Raw genomic sequence first — 19,710 nt, 5'->3', positions numbered from 1 at the left:
TGACATTTGTGTGTTTGTTCGCGCCCAATTTTCGATATCGAAATTTTAAGAAAGTAGAAAAAATGCGAAAATTCATTATCAAAGACCGATTAATGAAACTTTATAGAAATATAAATTTAGTAAAATTTTGGAAAATGGACATGGCACCGCCCACATTAAGAAGAAGAAAATTTAAACGTTTTGCAAGCCTTAAATCAAAAGCCATAGAAGATATATTGAAACCAGGCATGGAGAATGTTTTGTTATTGCATGTAGACCTTGTGAGATTCAAAGTAGTTGGTTAACGACCGCGTCAACCTAACAAAAAACTTCGAAGTCTAATGGTGAGAAAAAAAAATTTTTGCGGTTTACATTGAACTAAACTGATATTTCACCTCAATAGTGATATCGTGTAGCAATTAAAATATTTTAAAATGGGCGTTGCCCCGCCCGTTTTTAGTTAATCTCTCTATAATACTAATGAAGCAATTACAAAAAAATTTAAATACCATTAAGGAATTTGGCATTTTTTTATTTTTTTTAACTACATTGCAATTATGGATATGTAAACATGAAAAAAAAATAGAAAAGGTCCTTCACAAAACTTTTAATATTCAAGTTGAGCTAAAAGCGACCAAGTTTGGAGATATTTGGAAGAACATTGGTTATATGACAGTTATTGATTTTCGTGGCATTCTCTTTATCGATAATATATGTATATGTATAAGGGAGCGCACGCTGGGTATATAATATTCGGTTTCATCCGAACTAAATTTCTTACTTATTGATTGTATTTCTGTTAGCTCTTAGTTTAATGTTGAAACTAAATTATTTTGGCATTGAAGAAAATCACAATTTCTACCTAAACTAAATTAAGCATGGTTTCTAGCAGGGGGTTAGTTTTACTTCCATAGCATTTCGCTTAGGTAAAGCCTTACTACTTTCACGACTGGTCTACATTTCTAACTTTAATAAATATAAAAAAAGACAAAACAGTAAAGGAAATGCCAACCAATATATATATATAATAAGCTTTTTTAGGGAGGTTAATAAACGAAATATTTAGATAACTATCAAGGCGATTCCAGTACAAGGTGGTGTTATTCCATCAGCTGATTGCTTCTTCTTAATATTTTTCATACAACACATTAGTACAACAAGATGTCAGTTAATCGAAATTAATGCTTATTTTATTTTTGCTAGACATTCTCCTGCGCGGCGAATTGGATTGAATTTGCTTTGCCCAGCACCTTGTATAGATTTGCCTTCATAAATAGTTGAAATACAACAAAATATGATTTAAAAATTAATTTACTATAAACATATAGAACAACGTAAACACACCGAAAGAAAATTTACAATAAAAATAAATTAAGTAACATTATGATTATTGTATCTGGTGTTTTAAGTGTTTTTGTACTTACATCGTGCTGGTGTTGTTAATTTAGTAGTAATTTTGGTTGTAGTAGATGAGTATATATTTTGTTGTAGAGGAGAATAGTTCAAATTGGTATTTTTTATTGATTGATTGATTTAGAAATGTTGTTGTGATTGCGAATATTGGTAATTTTCAACGATTTTTTTTTTGTTTGGTATCATATTTTGTTTAACGGTTGATGAAAAAAGATTTTTGAAACGACAGCAATAAGTTTTAAAATTGACATTACACAAAAGTTTAAATAAAATCATGAAATTGTTTAATGATGAATATTTTTGTTACGTGAAGTAATATAGAAATTTGTATACACAGACAGAGGAGTAAGTTGTTTAAATAACGTAAGTTCAAAAAAAAAAATTTTTTTTATATATATAAATATATATAAGATAAAATTATAACAGACATTTTGTTAAGTGTTTTTCGTATATTATAAAACGTGATAATAATTTGTGTATTGAAATTATGTGCAGGTTTGAAAGCGTTTTTTTTTTGTTATAAAAATGAGTGTAGAGATATTTTAAAACGTTTAATTTTGTTATAAATGTTAAAGTGTTTAAATTAGTGTTTTTTTTTTTTTGTAATTGGGAGTTGGTGTATTGGTTTTTGTGGCAAGGCATTGTTTTGTATTTTTATTGGTTGTTTATATATTTTTTTTTTGCGTCAAAATTTGTTTTTTTGTGCAGATGACCCCATTTCGTATTTGATTTTTGTTATATTTATGTGTATGGTGTTATTTAAATAAATTATGAAAAAGGAAAATTTGAAAAAACATACACATATGATTATTATATATTTGGGGCTGATTCATTGCATTATAAGTATGTGTAAATTTATAAGAGCGGGTTAATTTGCATGGATTAATTTTTTTTTAATTGCTACTTGCACCACCTCGGATTCGACGTGAAACTCTATGGAAAGATGTGTACTAGAGCTCAGAGTAAAGTTCGGGTAGCCCCACATTTTTTGTTACAATATAAATAAACAATAAAGCAATAAACCTGTGGTATACACAGAAAAAATTAACGAAACATTTCCTTAACAAACTTTCTTTCAATTGAGGAAACTTTCAATTTTATCAGTAAGATTTTTTTTTTTTTGATTTTGTATAAAAATTTTAATTAATTTTTTTTTAAATTTCAAATTAAATTTTTTAAAACAAGAATAATTGATTGAATATAACTCATAATATTTACATATACGATTTAGCGCAGTGAGGAGGAGCATTGGACTGTAAAGTTGAACAATTTAACTTCATAGAAATTCACTGCCGCTATAGTTACACAATTTAATTTTAAAAATTTTCTTTACAATTTCTTCCACTTCTTCTTCTTGATCGCCATTGCTCCCATTGACATAAACTATATTTTGATATTCCCTTTTGAAACAGCGCTACCAAATCTTTGAAAAAAAAACTCCCAAAGTGATATATTTTTGCGATTCTACTTCCCTTTTACTTGTATTGATACGAAGCCGAAAAATCTGAAATATAAATAGATTGTGTGAAACATAGTGAAAGTTACTACGTAAGACCTAGTGTCTCTCTACACGAGATAATCTTTTGGCATATTTTTGGACGTTTAAAAAGCTGTTCCGGTCATGTATTGAAATCAACAACGAGAACATACATCCACTGCATCCCGGACTTGACACCACAGCAAACAATCATCATAGTTAATTTTCCACTATTGGATCTTAACCCTTTTCTAGCACAGGCGAGAGCCGTTGAGTCGCTTGCGAAGCAACGGTGACCTTGTTACAGCAAAGTTAAGTCACACAGAAACGAAGCAGTTCCTGACTTTGACACTAATAGATCGTAGGAATTCCTATATACAGATCCCTATCGAGACTTCCAGGTCTCAAGCAATTGAGCTGTTTAATTTCATCGTTAGAATTATTCGAGAGGAACCAAATAAACTTCTGCATCTACTCGATTCATCAGATACAGGGAAATTTTTTAAATTTTTGGCTATGAATACCAATATATATCATTGATAGTTGTGTTAAAATACCCCGCAAAAAGATAAACATTTCCAAAATTAATTTTGTTGAAATGGCAAGGCTTTTTCAGCATTTAACAAATTGTATCTCTGACAACTAACCTAGCATGGTTCAATTATATGGTTGGCTCATCTCATCAGCTGATTTTATTTATTTCATTGCATGGCCGAAGGGATTGTCAAAAGGAGATGGAAAACTCAAAATGAAACCAACACATTGGCAACATTTTCTTACACGTACAAAAACTGCTAAGTTTTATGTTTCCATTTCATATAATTCGCACTAACACCAATACACAGATTTCGACAATTTGAACAGACATATTTTGTTGCTTTACAGATGAGCCAACCATATAATTGAACCATGTAACATAGTTTATGTCAAATAAGTCAAAGTGGAACTACCTTTTTTTGTATCATGATTATTCCGATTGTCAAGGAAAAATAGTTTTAATTTTTAGAAAAGAAGGAAAGCATTTCTATGGCCAAATATCATTAACAATTTTTCCCTATTTTCGTTGCTCTTTTTGCTCAGTTGCTCAGTGATAATTATAAATATATGGAAGCGCTTCAATTCTATTCCAGTGTGACTGAAGGTACTTCGGATAATTTCTCGGTGCACAAAAAGCTAGCCGTTGAAGAATTAGTAATATCTGTCCTAGAAAAATAACTTAATATTTTTTCATTGTAAGGTTAAATCAGGAGTTCAAATTAAAACACAACAGAGCTAACTTTAATTTCTTATAATAATATAATATAATAAATTATTTCAGGTTTTTTTGATAAGGGGTTTGTCGGATTCTTATCGGTAACAACCCTTACCGAGGAACTATTGTTTTAGTATCGGCTTATTATCGAATTAACGGTTTGTTAACTTCTTGTTACCGACGAGTCATCGACTTCTGTTTGCTTTCTTATAGAATTATAGATGTGTATTCGATGTTTTACTATAGTTATATTTCTATTTTTAAGCCAAACCGGTGAGTCGATAAAACGCCGACGGTAAATCGACAGCTTTTTGATATCAAATCGTAAAATTGTTGATAACCAATGTAAAACTTTTCTCTAACAAATCGATAAATTTTCCATAACAAATCGATAGATTTTCGAGAACAAATTAATAACTTTCATATAGTAATTCGATAGCACTCCTATTAACAATTGGTAACACTCCGATATCAAGTCGTCGATCGATAACTTTGATAACATATCGATAGCTTTTCAATAACAATTCCATGACAGTTGATAAAATACCGATGACTCGAACGATAAACTGACAACTCCTCGATAAAAATAATTTTTCATTTAAAGAAAAAACTATGCTTCATCCTGATGAAAAATTAAGATTGAAATCACTAAATTTTAATTTTGAACCACACTGAGCCGGAGCCGAAAGTTAAACCAATATCGTTCGCTTCACATTAAAAAAAATACAAAGTGCGATAACCTCCGAAGAGTTTTTGGGCCGAGCTTCTCTGCGAATTTGCGTCTTGCTCCTTTTTAATTTTTCCTACTAATTGGCGGAACGGTACCTACATGTTTTACATGTACTTCGAACGGCATCAACAAGGCATATGCCCTTTTGCTGAGAAGCTTTTCATGGCATACACTCGGTGTGTTTGTCAAATCGCTGCCGAGGGGCGACCCCGCTTTTTTCTAACTGAAAAACCTTGTTTCCAAATTTTTGATGTTGCTTTTCCCGGGGCGTGAATCCAGGATCTACGGTGTGGTAGGCGGAGGATGCTATTTTCCTCTTTATAAAATCGGAGTTCGAATTCTATACTCAGAAAATCTAAACACACCAAAAATTCCCTTAGTTTATTGGGACAATTTTAAGTTTTATTTTTGCAGTTTTTCTACTTACGACTTTTATCTGGAAATATCTCGAGACTCTGAGGATGTATTGGCAAATTTGACCAAAAATAACAAATCAGCTCCCCAAAATACATATTGGTATAAGGTGGCACCTTAAAAAAGCTTCTGGCAACACACGCAGCAACTCCTTTCAAATTATGGGGTTATATGCAGTTATACAGTAACCGCTTAAGAAATATTTCGACTTATTTCTTATGCATGCGGGAGAAGCCAAAAAATTTTGAGGTTTGACAACGTATGGTGATTCACATAGATGATTCACATGGAATATTGAATTTTAATTGATTTTAATAAATGTTTAACTTTGGTTATTTGTTCGCAGTCCGAAGTGGACCTTTTCTTTAAGAAACAACGCACAATCAATTATTTCTTAGGAAAACCAGAGTTACCGGGTGAACTTTCTCTGAAAAATCTTTAAAAAATGGTAGTAGAAATTTGATGTTTATTGGAACGATTTCCGCCATGTATTGAGGGCGCAACTCCGAAACCGGGTTGTCTCCAAACCAAATTTGACAAGTGATGACGGAAAATCGTTCCAATATACATCAATTATTCACTCTGTCGGAAAATCAACAAAACAAAACGAATCATCAAGAATATCTTTAAAGCTACGTACTGTAAAAGAAAATTTGATATTTTACTTTTCCTTAGAACTGCATACCGCTCATAAAACTTTTGATGACGTCGTTGAGTTTCGAACTCTATTTATCGCTGCTTATTCATTTTGATGCATGATTGTGCTTTCTTATTTTGTTACTTTAGTAATAAACTTGTCACTCTCTGACGTGACTGTTTTAAAAAACATTTTAAGCATGAGTGCTACTCTTCTTTAACTTATCAAATTTTCATTTAATATGTGTATACATAAATAGCTTTAAATTTTAAATGTGGGAGCTCGAAAATTACTTTTGTTCTATTCTTTATTGTGCCTTCTTTAATAGAATGTTTGGAATCCGAATATGTTGAGCAAACAAAAAAAAAATTACCCGCTCTTATGTATGAAATATTAAAACCTTAAAAACTATTACGAATGTAAATACATAATTTAACATCAAATGCATTTGTTTATATATAAAATGTGATTAAAAAATAATAAACTCAATATTTAAATATAATATTTTGTAGATAATATTATGCTTGACCTTTAGTTGCCTTCCTATCCGCTTTTATTTTCTGAGCACTAATATTTTTTTTGTACTTACATATATAAGTTTACTATAAATTATTTAAAAACTCTGTAAGCTTTTGCAAGCAACGCAGGAAAAAAAACAAAAAAAAACCAGTTTGAACTTATAAAAATTGGAGCTAATCAAATTGACTGCTGATTGGATTATCGTTTCGAAAATGCCATATCTCGGAAAGGGTTGGAAAAACGCCCTATTTCCAGATTTTGTGCAAAAACACCCCAGCTAATGTAAAAATGTATTGAGTTTGAGCTCAGATAGGGCGTTTTTGAAACAAAATCTAAGATCGGGCGTTCTTTAACCGAATTATAAGATAGAGCTTTTTTGAAAAAAAAATATCTGAAATAAGGTGTTGTTTAAACGTTTTCTGAAATAGCCGAGATAAGTTGATATTTCACTCAACAGTCGATATATTTTCGATATGCTCGTATGCATTTATGTACATCGCTGAATCAAATTACATATATATATAAGCCAATGCAAGAATCATTCAGTAACTGCGCAAATATCACAAATAACTATCGTTATTATCACAAGAATGTAATCAGTAACCAGCCTAACAGCGTAATACAATCATTCGTTAATAAGTAAAGACTTTTTACCGCATAACATAAATAGGTACTGTAAATGCTAAACTGTAAATAATGACGTAAAAAAATTTAAGCTATAAGGCACATGTGTTCATATTAATTTGAATATATATTATTACTTATTTTAATATCCCAAACTTTCTTAATAACAATATCGAAAACTTAAATCATAGCATCTGCTTCTGAAAGCGTAATTCATTTTCTGCAGTTATAATTTTTTTTCTTATATTGATCTTTTTTCTGAGCAATCAAAACTCAACTTTTAATATATCAACTTAAAAGTGTTAAAGTGCTAAAGCATAAGTATATATGTGTGCCCAAATAAATAAATAAGCAATAATTACCCCGAATTCCATCCATAGAGCATCTACGATACTGCCCACAACTGTGATAAGATCAAAAATATTCCAAGGATCCTTGAAAAAATTCTGCAACAAGTGAAATGGAATTGAAATAGTATAGTGGTGGTATTTAGCATAGTTAGAATATACACGTAGCAATTTTAGGCTAAATGAAACTTTTTTCAAGTCGAATTGAAATTTTTTCAAATCATATTAGATTTTTTGCAAGTCAAAACACACATTTGTCGAATCAAATAAAATGCAACTTGTTTTAAAACAATTGAAAAAATGTTTCAAATAAAATGATTTTTTTTTAAATTAAATGAAATCAGATGAAACCTATTTCAAATCAAATACAACTTTTTCAAATCAAATGACACTTTTTTAATGAAAAGAAACTTTTTTTAAATGAAATGAAATTTTTCTCAATAAAAAATGAAATTTTTTAAATTTAAATTGATAAACTTTTTAATATGAAAGGCAAATTTTTTCAAATCAAACGAAACATTTTCAAATTAAATGAAACTTTTTTCAAATAAAATGAAACTTTTTTAAGTTTATTTATTTAATGTTCTACAAATTTAACAATTAATCAGACTAAATATATCTACGGCTTTACAGTACAAATGGAAGGTGATTATTAGTGCTGTCGAAATGGACATGAATTTGCGCAGCTCATGTATGTATATATACGCCCACTGGTTAAGGCTGCGTTCTCTGGAAGGTTGGAAAGAACGTGATTCCAAGCCACCCACCCGAACAACGGAATTGATTATTAGTGCTGTCCGAATGGACGTGATTTCAGGCAGCTGATGTATATTTAATATTTAAGTAGGGCTCAGATGAGTGGGAGGTTGGAAATGACGTGATTCCAAGCCACCCGCCCAAAATTACTGGAGCTGGCGATAAGAGGTTAAGAGTATAAGAGCTTCGCGCATTTCAAAATTCGATCTACATGTGCTTATATGAAGCCGTTGGAAATGTCTAAATAGTTTAAAGGGAACATTAAATAAAATTTCACCAAGCAGAAATGGGATATTTAATAAGTTTTAACATACCTATCATCTCCCTACGACTCTGTAATGTAAAGACCTGGCTAAGTTTTAAATTGATAAACTTTTTAAAATCAAATGCAACTTTTTTCAAATCAAATAAAATATTTTTCAAATAACATGAAACTCATTTTAAATCAAATGAAACTTTTTTCAAATAAATTGAAACTTTTTCCAAATCAATATAAACTTTTTTCAAATGAAATGGAACTTTCTACAAATCAATTGAAATGTTATTTAAGACAAATGAAACTTTTTTGAAACCAAACTGCTGAGCAGGGCTCACAGATTATATTAATTTTGTTCGCATAACGGTACCTTGTAACGGCATAACTAATCGAGATAGATATAGACTTCTATTCTAGGCGAAAAAAGAAATTCATTTAGCCATGTCCGTCCGTCCGTCCGTAAACACGATAACTTGAGTAAATTTCGAGGTATCTTGATGAAATTTGGAATGTAAGTTCCTGGGCACTCATCTTAGATCTGCTGTTTAAAATGAAAAAAATCGGACTATAACCACGCCCACTTTTTCGATATCGAAAATTTCGAAAAGCCGGAAAAGTGCGATAATTCATTACCAAAGGCGGATACAGCGATGAAACTTGGTAGGTGGGTTGACCTTATGACGCAGAATAGAAAACTAGTAAAATTTTGGACAATGGGTGTGGCACCCCTCACTTTAAAATAAAGTAATTTAAAAGTTTTGCAAGCTGTAATTTCGCAGTCTTTGAAGATATCATGATGAAATTTGGCAGGAACATTACTTCTATTACCATATGTGTTCTAAATAAGAATTAGCAAAATCGGATGACGAACACGCCCACTCTTTAAAAAAAATTTTTTTAAGTAAAATTTTAACAAAAATTTAATATCTTTACAGTATATAAGTAAATTATGTCAACATTCAACGCCAGTAATGATATGGTGCAACAAAATACAAAAAGAAATGAAAATTTCAAAATGGGCGGACGCCGCCCTTTTTCATTTAATTTGTCTAGAATACTTTTAATGCCATAAGTCGAACAAAAATTTACCAATCCTTAGGAAATTTGGTAAGCGCATAGCTTCTATGACGATAACTGTTTTCTGTGAAAATGGGCGAAATCGGTTGAAGCAACACCCAGTTTTTATACAGAGTCGACCGTCTGTCCTTCCGCTCGGCCGTTAACACGATAACTTGAGCAAAAATCGATATATCTTTACTGAACTTAGTTCACGTACTTATCTGAACTCACTTTATCTTGGTAGTAAAAATGGGCGAAATCCGACTATGACCACGCCCACTTTTTCGATATGGAAAATTTCGAAAAATTTAAAAATTGCCATAATTCTATACCAAATAAGAAATATAAAGATGATAAAAAAATTTTAGGGACTACCTTTATATAAATGGACCAAAAAATAGAAAGCAATTCCTTGAATACAGACATAGTCTTGTTGAATTTTGACTAACAAACTTTAACAATAGCTCTTGTAAAAGAATTTTGGGACTTAAAACTATAAAGGTGGAGCGCAATCTTTCAATTTAAGGCAAACCATGTACTTGGGATTAACTAATTGCTTATTTAAAAATTAAACACGCACTCTACCTTTATAATTAGTCAAAATTCAACAAGACTATGTCTGTATTAAAAGAAAAATTGCTTTCTATTTTTTGGTTCATTTATATAAAGGTAGTCCTTAATATTTTTTTATCATCTTTTTATTTTCAATTTTTTAGTACTGCCTACAAAAAGGCAATTGCAACTTTGATTAGTAATTTAAGTAATTCCTAAGCGAAAATTCTTATCTTTATATATTTGTCCAAAACAGCAAGATTTAAGAGAATTAGTGGAATTTTCGCTGACAACACTGGCGAAAACAACAGAATTCCACCTCGCATCATAACAAGAGATTTCCACCTCGTTTGTCAGCTAATTAATTTGCACAGCTGAAAATCGTGGTGAGATTCGCATACGCCCGAAAGTCTAAAAGAATCGTGGTGAAAGTCGCGTATGTCTAAAAGTATGGAAGGGCGTGCATTGAGTTGGGCCTTCGACGAGGTGGAATTCTACAACGCTTGCAACACTCAGGAGGCTAGCCATGAAGGTATGGCCTAATCTTCTAAATAATTCGACTTGTGCGTTACGTAGCTCAAATTATTTGATAAAACATTGCACTGTTACCTAGTCTTAAACTATATTTCAGGTTTCAAGTCTCTAGATATCCTGGAAGTTAGTTACAAATCGATTGCAAGATTCCCAATTTAAAACTATTTTTCTCAATATCTCGATCCATGCGTTACCTAGCGGAATTTTTTGATAAAATATTGCATTGTCACCGGGTTCTGACCCACGGCCCAAGTTTCAAGTCTCTAGCTCACCGGCAAGTTACTCAAAAATCGATCGCAAGATTCCCCTCGCTTGAAAGGGATTTGTAGTTATCTCAATTAGCACGCCACCTAGCGGAACTTTGTTTTCTATAAATTGTATTGTCACCGGGTCTCGAACTATGTGCTAAGTTACAAGTCCTAGGTAACCGGGAAGTTAGTTAAAAATGGATTGAAAGATTCCCAAATTAAAATAAATTTTCCTAGTATCTCGATCCATGCGCCACCTAGCGGAATTTTTTTGATAAAACATTGCATGGTCACCGGGTTCTGACTTACGTCTCAAGTTTCATATCTCCAGCTCACCGCGAAGTTACTCAAAAATCTATTGCAAGATTCCCTGCGTTTTTTCAGGGATTTTCGTCCACCGGCATTTTGTTTTCCACGAATTGTAGTGCCATCGACTCGCAAACTATGTGCTAAATTTCAAGTCTCTGTATCACCGAGAAGTTAGTTAAAACTCGATCGCAAAATTTCCATTTTAAAATTAATTTTCTGTATATCTCGATCCGTGCGCCACCTAGCGGATTTTTTTTACTTGCATTGTAATGTCTCTCAGATCTGAACTATGTTCTAAGTATCAAGTGTCTCGCTCAACGGGAAGTTGCCGGAAAAGGCTTTTCCGTGGATCAAAAATTCGTATGGAAATGAGGGGACAAACATGAAAGCGACTTAATATAACGGAAATAATAATAAAATAACAAGTAAGGAAGGCTAAGTTCGTGTGTAGCCGAACATTACATACTCAGCTGAGAGATTTGGAGACAAAATAAGAAAAAATTACCAGGAAAATGAACCTAGGGTAACCCTGGAATGTGTTTGTATGACATGTGTATCAAATGGAAGGTATTAAAGAGTATTTTAAAAGGGAGTTGCCTTAGTTCTATAGGTGGACGCCATTTCGGGATATCGCCATAAAGGTGGACCAGGGGTGACTCTAGAATGCGTCTGTACGATATGGGTATCAAATGAAAGGTATTAATGAGTATTTTAAAAGGTAGTGGGCCTTAGTTCTATAGGTGGACGCCTTTTCGAGATAACGCCATAAAGGTGGACCAGGGGTGACTCTGGAATGTGTTTGTATGATATGGGTATCAAATGAAAGGTGTTAATGAGTATTTTAAAAGGGAGTCCGGCCTTAGTTTTATAGGTGGACGCCTTTTCGAGATAACGCCTTAAACGTGGACCAGGGGTGACTCTAGAATTTGTTTGTACGATATGGGTATCAAATTAAAGGTATTAATGAGGGTTTTAAAAGGAAGTGCCCCTTAGTTGTATATTTGAAGGCTTTTTCGAGATATCGACCAAAATGTGTCGGGTACCGCTAATTTATTTATATATGCAATACCACGAACAGTATTCCTTCCAAGATTCCAAGGGCTTTTGATTTCGCCCTGCAAAACTTTTTCATTTTCTTCTACTTAATATGGTAGGTGTCACACCCATTTTACACAGTTTTTTCTAAAGTTATATTTTGTGTCAATAAACCAATATAATTGCCATGTTTCATCCCTATTTTCACATTTGGTATAGAATTATGGCACTAATTACCATGTTTCATCCCTATTTTCATATTTGGTATAGAATTATGGCACTTTTTTCATTTTTTCGTAATTTTCGATATCAAAAAAGTAGGCGTGGTCATAGTCAGATTTCGGCCATTTTTCATACCAAGATAAAGTGAGTTCAGATAAGTACGTGAACTAAGTTTAGTAAAGATGTATCGATTTTTGCTCAAGTTATCGTGTTAACGGCTGAACGGAAGGATAGACGGTCCACTGTGTATAAAAACTGGGCGTGGCTTCAACCGATTTCGCCCATTTTCACAGAAAACAGTTATCGTCATAGAATCTATGCCCTTACCAAATTTCACGAGGATTGGTAAATTTTGGTCGACTTATGGCATTAAAAGTATTCTAGACAAATTAAATGAATAAGGGCGGAGCCACGCCCATTTTGAAATTTTCTTTTATTTTTGTATTTTGTTGCACCATATCATTACTGGAGTTGAATGTTGACATAATTTACTTATATACTGTAAAATTATAAAATTTTTTGTTAAAATTTGACTTTTAAAATTTTTTTTTTTTAAATGGGCGTGTTCGTTTGCTAATTTTTATTTGGCCCACATATAGTGATGTGAGTAACGTTCCTACCAAATTTCATCATGACATCTTCAACGACTATCAAATTACAGCTTGCAAAACTTATAAATTACCTTCTTTTAAAAGTTGGTGCCATGCCCATTGTCCAAAATTTTACTAGTTTTCTATTTTGCGTCAAAGGGTGAACCCATCTACCATGTTTCATCGCTTTATCCGTCTTTGGTAATGAATTATCGCAATTTGCGGACATGGCTCAATCAAATTTTTTTCGATACTGATGATTTTGGTATATGGAAGTCTATATCTATCTCGATTCCTTTATACCTGTACAACCAACCTTTTTCCAATCAAAGTTAATATACTCTGTGAGCTCTGCTCAACTGAGTATAAAAAGGGATGAAACATGGTGATTGGATTGATTTTTTGACGCAAAATATAACTTTAGAAAAAACTTTGTAAAATGGGTGTGACACCTACCATATTAAGCAGAAGAAAATGAAAAAGTTCTGCAGGGCGAAAAGCCCTTGGAATCATGGCAGGAATACTATTCGTGGTATTACATATGTAAATAAATTAGCGATACCCGACAGATGGTGTTCTGGGTCACCCTGGTCCACAATTTGGTCGATATCTGGAGAACGCCTTCACATATACAACTGAGGGCCACTCCTTTTTAAAACCCGCATTAATACATTTAATTTGATACCCATATCGTGCAAACACATTCTGCAGTCACCCCCGGTCCACATTTATGGTGATATCTCTAAAAGGCGTCCTATGGCCTACTCCCTTTTAAAGTACTCTTTAATGCCTTCCATTTGATATCCATGTCATACAAACACAATCCAGAGTTAGCCTAGGTTCATTTTCCTAAATGGTGATTTTCCCTTATTTTGCCGAGTATGTAATGTTCGGTTACGCCCGAACTTAGCCTGTTTTTTTATTGCAGTGTTTGATAGCTATACTAAAGTAACTACGAGTAAATTTATGGAATATAAAAAAAGACAATTTCATTTGATTTGAAAAATTTATTTACTTACCTTCACACCAAATCCAATTATTTTCAGTACTGTTTCAACGCTGAACATCCCCGTAAATCCCATGTTGATGTATTTTAATGATTTTTCATACATTTCACCTTGGTTATGATACTGCGGAAATTGTTAAGTACAAAATGTATTTGTTGTTTTAAACATATTATATCATATATAATTCAGTGTGACTAAGATACATTTTTAATAAGGGCACTAGCATAAGAAGGGAGTGGGCGAATATACGGATTTTTAGATAAAAGAAAAATTGCTTTAATAGCCGAGGCAATAGCGTAGACATATTTCACGCCGCACAGTTGGCAAAATATTTGTTAAACATTTTTTTAGTGCCTAAAAAATTCCCGTACCGGTCAAAATATGCGTTCGCCAAGACAGTGAAACTATTATTTTTAAAACATAAAATAAACCAAGTAAAGGTGTCTAAGTTCGGATGTAACCGAACATAATATACTCAGCGTGAGCTTCAATTGCACAATTGCACATAAACAGTCTCATAATAGTTACTTAAAATCCCTCACGGACATATGTTTACGTTCCATTATTTTCACACTAGTCCCTGTAGGAAATCATATACCAAGATAATAAAGAGAATCGTATGAATTTTGGTCTGCTACTTCTAATTTCATTCACACATTAATATAGTAATGTGAAGCATATGTAAGGAAAGATGTCTCCTCATTTCCTCTTACAATAGAACTTGATAAGTGAAATATCATTGATTCAAAACTATTTTTTGCTAAGTTATAGCTTATTATTCTAGTCTACTACCCTTTTAAATTTGTTTTATATCTAAGTTGCCGTGGTCTATAACCAATCCCGTCCATTTTTACCAGAAATATTTTCCACTATAGGGAAAATTTGTGTACCCAATTTTATTACGATATGTAAATTTTTCTTCGGGTTATGGCTCCCGAAACATAGTAAATTGTTAGCCCTAAAAGCAGCGGCGCCACGCCCATTCTTTCAAATTTGAAGTTTTTCTTATTTATTGTTATAAATCCACTTGAGAAATGAAATAGCATTGATTAAAGCTCTTTTTTGCAAAGATATAGCTGATTTTATTCGTCCACGACCCTTTTAAAAATCTTGTATATAAAAGTGGGCGTGGCCCTTAACCGATTTCGTTAATTTTTCTTCAAAGCATACCTTATAGTAAAGGCAACCTCTCTGCCGAATTTTGTTACGATAGGTTCAACGATTTTTGATTTATGATTAATAATATTTGTAAAATTTATTTTATCACAAGTGGGCGGTGCCACGCCCATTGTAAAAATTTTTTTCAAATTTTTATCGAGAGTCCCAATATCAGTCCACGCATCAAATTTCAACATTCTAGGTGTATTATTTACTAAATAATCAGGTTTTTTGTGTTTTCCAAAATGTTATATATATAAAAATGGGCGCGGTTATCACTCGATTTCGCTCATTTTCAATATCAATCTATTCTGGGCCCAGATAAGCTCGTGTACCAAATTTGGACGGACATGGCTCAATAAATTTTTTTTTCGACGCTGATGATTTTGATATATGGAAGTCTATATCTATCTCGATTCCTTTATGCCTGTACAACCAACCTTTAATATTCTCTATGTGCAAAGCACGCTGAGTATAAAGACAGCGAAGTATTCATATGGCTGAGTCGATAGAGGCAGTTGCCGTTAACCAGCATGAAGTATGAAAGTTGGGGATTTGCAGTTCAAAGCTAGCTGATGAAGGAGCAAATTCAGAAACATCTTCTATTAACCAACGCCGTTTGGTAAATTTTGTAATTTTGCTCTAATATCAATAACAAAAAGATATGTTTATAAAATTTAGTCAGCTAAATTCTTCTTTTTCTATTTTCGCTAATTTAAGAATTTTGTAACTGACACTGTGCAAGCCAATCTCAAAAATGTTTTCGAAAAATCAAGAAAATCGTACGAAAAATTTGAACTTTTTGTTTAGGGATTTCTGAGTTTTTTTTTTTTTGGTATACAGTCTTTTGCCCAATTGCCCACCAATTGGTGTCTCACAAAGTATAGGGCCCTTCAAAATTCACATTTGTTAATGATAATTTTTTCCCGAAGGTTGTCTCAGATTTTCTTCCATATAAAAAAATGTTCACACTTTGAGGGGCCTATAACACATTCTTTGTTAAACTAAAATTAATGGAAAATTAATTAATTAATTAAAAATGAGAACAAGGAGACAAATATAAGCAGGATAGCCTAGTGGTTAAGGCAACTTCAGTTTCATCGTGTGATTCGCGGTTCGAGTCTCGGTGAAACCTTTGATAACTTTACGAAATTGCCTGACGATTAATTCGTGGCGGTTTTCGAAATAGTACTATCGCAATATGCCAGTAAATGTTTCTTTCTTTCTTGAATATCCAATTATTATAATCCGGTGTTAAGCTCATGAATTCTTAATAATAAGTAAAAATGAGAACGCTGTAAATAAAACAAATTCGAACTTTTCCTAAAAATTTCAAATTTTTTCCAAAATGTTTTTCAGATTGGCTTGAATGGTTTTTTCTTAAATTATAGAAAAAAGTAGAATAAATTTTTATTGGCGAAATATCATAGAAAATTTTACTGCTATTTTCGTGTTCCCTGTTGTATAACCTCTTGAGTTAAAGCAGTTTCAACTAGTTTTTTAGAGCAAAACTGAAAATCCTGAACTGTTTTGAATTTTTGATATAACGTCAGTGCATTGTCTTACTATTGTGATTGGTTTTCTCGCAGTCGAGTCTTGAAGGGAAGGTTAAGCGAGATGCGAATGAGGCCAATGTTAACGCTTTCAAAAGACTCATTAGAAAGTACGCATTTGAGGTCAGTGTAAATGTAGTATTAAGTTAGAATACTTACCTTCATCATAAGTAGTAATGTATTGAACACAATTAGCATCATTATAAAATATTCGAATGGCGTCGACACGACTATACGCCACACTTTGTATTTGAATGTGTTACGATTTTTGGGCATATATCGTTCGAGCGGACGCGCTCCTATCGTGAAATCGATGCATGATTTCTGTAATTGTAAAAATGTTTTCTGTTAGTTTGAGAGCTTGAAGAAAAAACACTGATTCGTGACATGTATATTAAAAAAGCTAGGGAATTGTTATACCACTCATCATGCTTAGTTTTTGCTTTAAGATTTTTTTGGTTTTGTTGCTACAAATCAGACAAAACAACAATGTGATTATTTCCATATAAATATTTTTTGGTGAGAATGAACAAATCTACAAACATAGTTATGTAGTGCAAACAAGTTTGTCTAGCGGTAAATCAACTAACCAAAGATGAAAAATACGCTATTTGAAAGCTAGAAATGTTCTGAGTTTCAGCCGCGGACAAAAAAAATACCAGTGGTCATTTTTATCAAATTTCGTCAATTGAATTGTACTTCTTTATTTTTCCATATTTTAAGAGAATACTTCTATAAAATTTATAGCTGAAACTACGCAAACCAATCTCGAAAACGATTACGAAAAAAATTTGAAAATACGAAAAAACTTGAAATTTTTTATTTGAAGTTTTCCAGTTTTTTTGTATGTAGTTTTCATAGTTCAATTATATGGTTGGCTCATCTCATCAGCTGGTTTTATTTATTTCATTGCATGACAGAAGGGATTGTCAAAAGGAGATGGCAAACTCAAAATGAAACCAACTCATTGGCAACATTTTCTTACACGTACAAAAACTGCCAAGTTTTATCGTTTCCATTCCATACCATTCGCACCAACACCAATACACAGATTTTGACAATTTGAACAGACATATTTTGTTGCTTTACAGATGAGCCAACCATATAATTGAACCATGTTAGTTTTGTAGCCCGATCAATTTTAGTGTGACAAAGTACAAGTTATAGTCTGTCAGAATTTTCGAAAATTTTTTTTCCTAAGAGTGTTTAAGATATTTTTTTTTTTTCCACACAAAGTATGAATTTTTTTTTTATATCGAAGAAAGTCTGAAATACCCTTCGGAAAAAATTATCTTAAAGCAATGAGAATTTTGAAGGACCCATACTTTATAGTTTGTGAGACTAAAATTGAATGGGCTACAAATTTGCGTTATTAAAAAGAAAGGGAAAACTATAACTAAAACGTTTAATTAAAAATTTTCGTAAAACTTGCGAGTTTTCTCGACAAGGTTTTTAAAATTGGTTTTCCTAGTTTCACTTTCAAAATTCTTAAAAGGTTTTTCTTAAGAAATCGAAATAAGAAAAAGGGCGAGCTAAATTGACGAAATTTTAAAAGAATGACCAATGTATATAAAAATATACATTTAAAGCGATACGGGCAATCCCCGGTTAACTCATATAAGTAGACAACATTTGGTTAATTCGTTGTAGTTCTATAAATAGAACAAAAACAACAATAAAAACCAAGTTTCTCTGAAAACCGCCTTACAAGCAGGCATAACTTCAACACATAACTACATACGAATTATGTAATGTGTGGAAGATAATATATGCGAAGAAGGCAATTGGGAAAAACTTTACAACAACTAAGGCATGACGTAGCTGAATGCGTTTATAACCATTTCAACTATCGTAGGAGTGCGGGTTCGACGCCCACTCCCGGGAGAAAAGGCTTTCAAGAGATTAACAAGGTATAATCGAAACAGCTGTCGCCTTATCCGTCCTGATGTCACGTTGTTTACATTTTTCCCAAATTATTAAATATAGTATATAAAAATGTTCTTATATAGGACGGTTCAGAACAGAATGGAAAAAAAACGAGCTTAAGCAGTTTTGATTAAATTTCTTACATCGGAGGTGAATTGACTCAGAACCATCAACACTAATTTGACTGCTATCTATTCTGAATTTGAAACATTTATATATATGTATATTAGGCCGGGTCGATTTGTGGGGAGGCAAAAAAATCGCCCATTGCTCTGTGAAAATCATATTCTAGGGATCAAAATAAGAAACTTTGCCGAAGGAACCATACCTCTAAAACAAATTCTGGTGTCCCCCCCTTTGGGTCGTAGGGGCAAATTTTGAAAAATCCCACTTTGAAATGCCTATGTTTTTTCTTTTTGGAGTTTATTTTTCTCGTTAGAAATTTATTTAGTCAGAACATATGTAAATGAAAAAATGAATTTAACTTAGTAATTGAAAAGAAATTAAAAAAAATTATTAGAAATTGGCGTTTTTACAACCCCCTTTTAAAACCAAGGCATCACTGTGATGCATTTGCATGTCGTAAACATAGTTGTGTGGGTTTTTATTCAACCATTTTAAAAAATGAAGGTATCACTGTGACACAATTGCAGATCGTAAAATTGCTTGTGTGGTTTTTTTTAAGCCACCACTAGATACAGCAGGTAGAATTGAAATTGCCCCTACCCAAAATTTCGACCCAAAGGGGGGGACACCAGAATTTGTTTTAGAGGTATGGTTCCTTCGGCAAAGTTTCTTATTTTGATCCCCAGAATACGATTTTCACAGAGCAATGAGCGATTTTTAAATCGACCCGCCCTAATGTATATATATATCAGGGCGCCTCAAAACTGAAACTGTGACTGTGTTAGTAAGAGTATTATGAATGTGGTGGTAAGTTTAGTCGTTGATCAGCCAACAATGAAGCAAGACGAATGCGTGTATTATTTGCTAACTTTTGAAAAATATTTCGTATATAATGCTAACATTTAAAACAACGAAGCAATCCTCTGGCAACACTCTGGATTCATTCGGTCTTTGTGAGGTCCTCACGGCCCAGCCAGTTCAGCCTAA

The 19,710-nt window shown here is 32.5% G+C and overlaps 1 protein-coding gene across 22 annotated transcripts in view; it reads right to left on the bottom strand.

Annotated features, from left to right (window-relative positions):
• The window catches only part of cac (cacophony), a 503,311-nt gene that overhangs the window by 133,092 nt on the left and 350,509 nt on the right, over positions 1 to 19,710 (bottom strand). For all 22 annotated transcript variants that reach the window (XM_067783991.1, XM_067783979.1, XM_067783982.1 and 19 more), the window contains 3 exons: positions 16,831 to 16,995; positions 13,973 to 14,083; positions 7,408 to 7,491 (listed from right to left, as the gene is read on the bottom strand). In XM_067783991.1, coding sequence (XP_067640092.1) covers positions 7,408 to 7,491; positions 13,973 to 14,083; positions 16,831 to 16,995 — 360 coding nt within the window. The remainder of the gene's footprint in view (positions 1 to 7,407; positions 7,492 to 13,972; positions 14,084 to 16,830; positions 16,996 to 19,710) is intronic.

The sequence above is a fragment of the Eurosta solidaginis genome, chromosome 4 (assembly GCF_040869045.1).
Source record: "Eurosta solidaginis isolate ZX-2024a chromosome 4, ASM4086904v1, whole genome shotgun sequence".
NCBI classification, from domain to species: Eukaryota; Metazoa; Arthropoda; class Insecta; order Diptera; family Tephritidae; genus Eurosta; species Eurosta solidaginis.
This window is presented reverse-complemented; position numbering and strand designations above follow the sequence as displayed.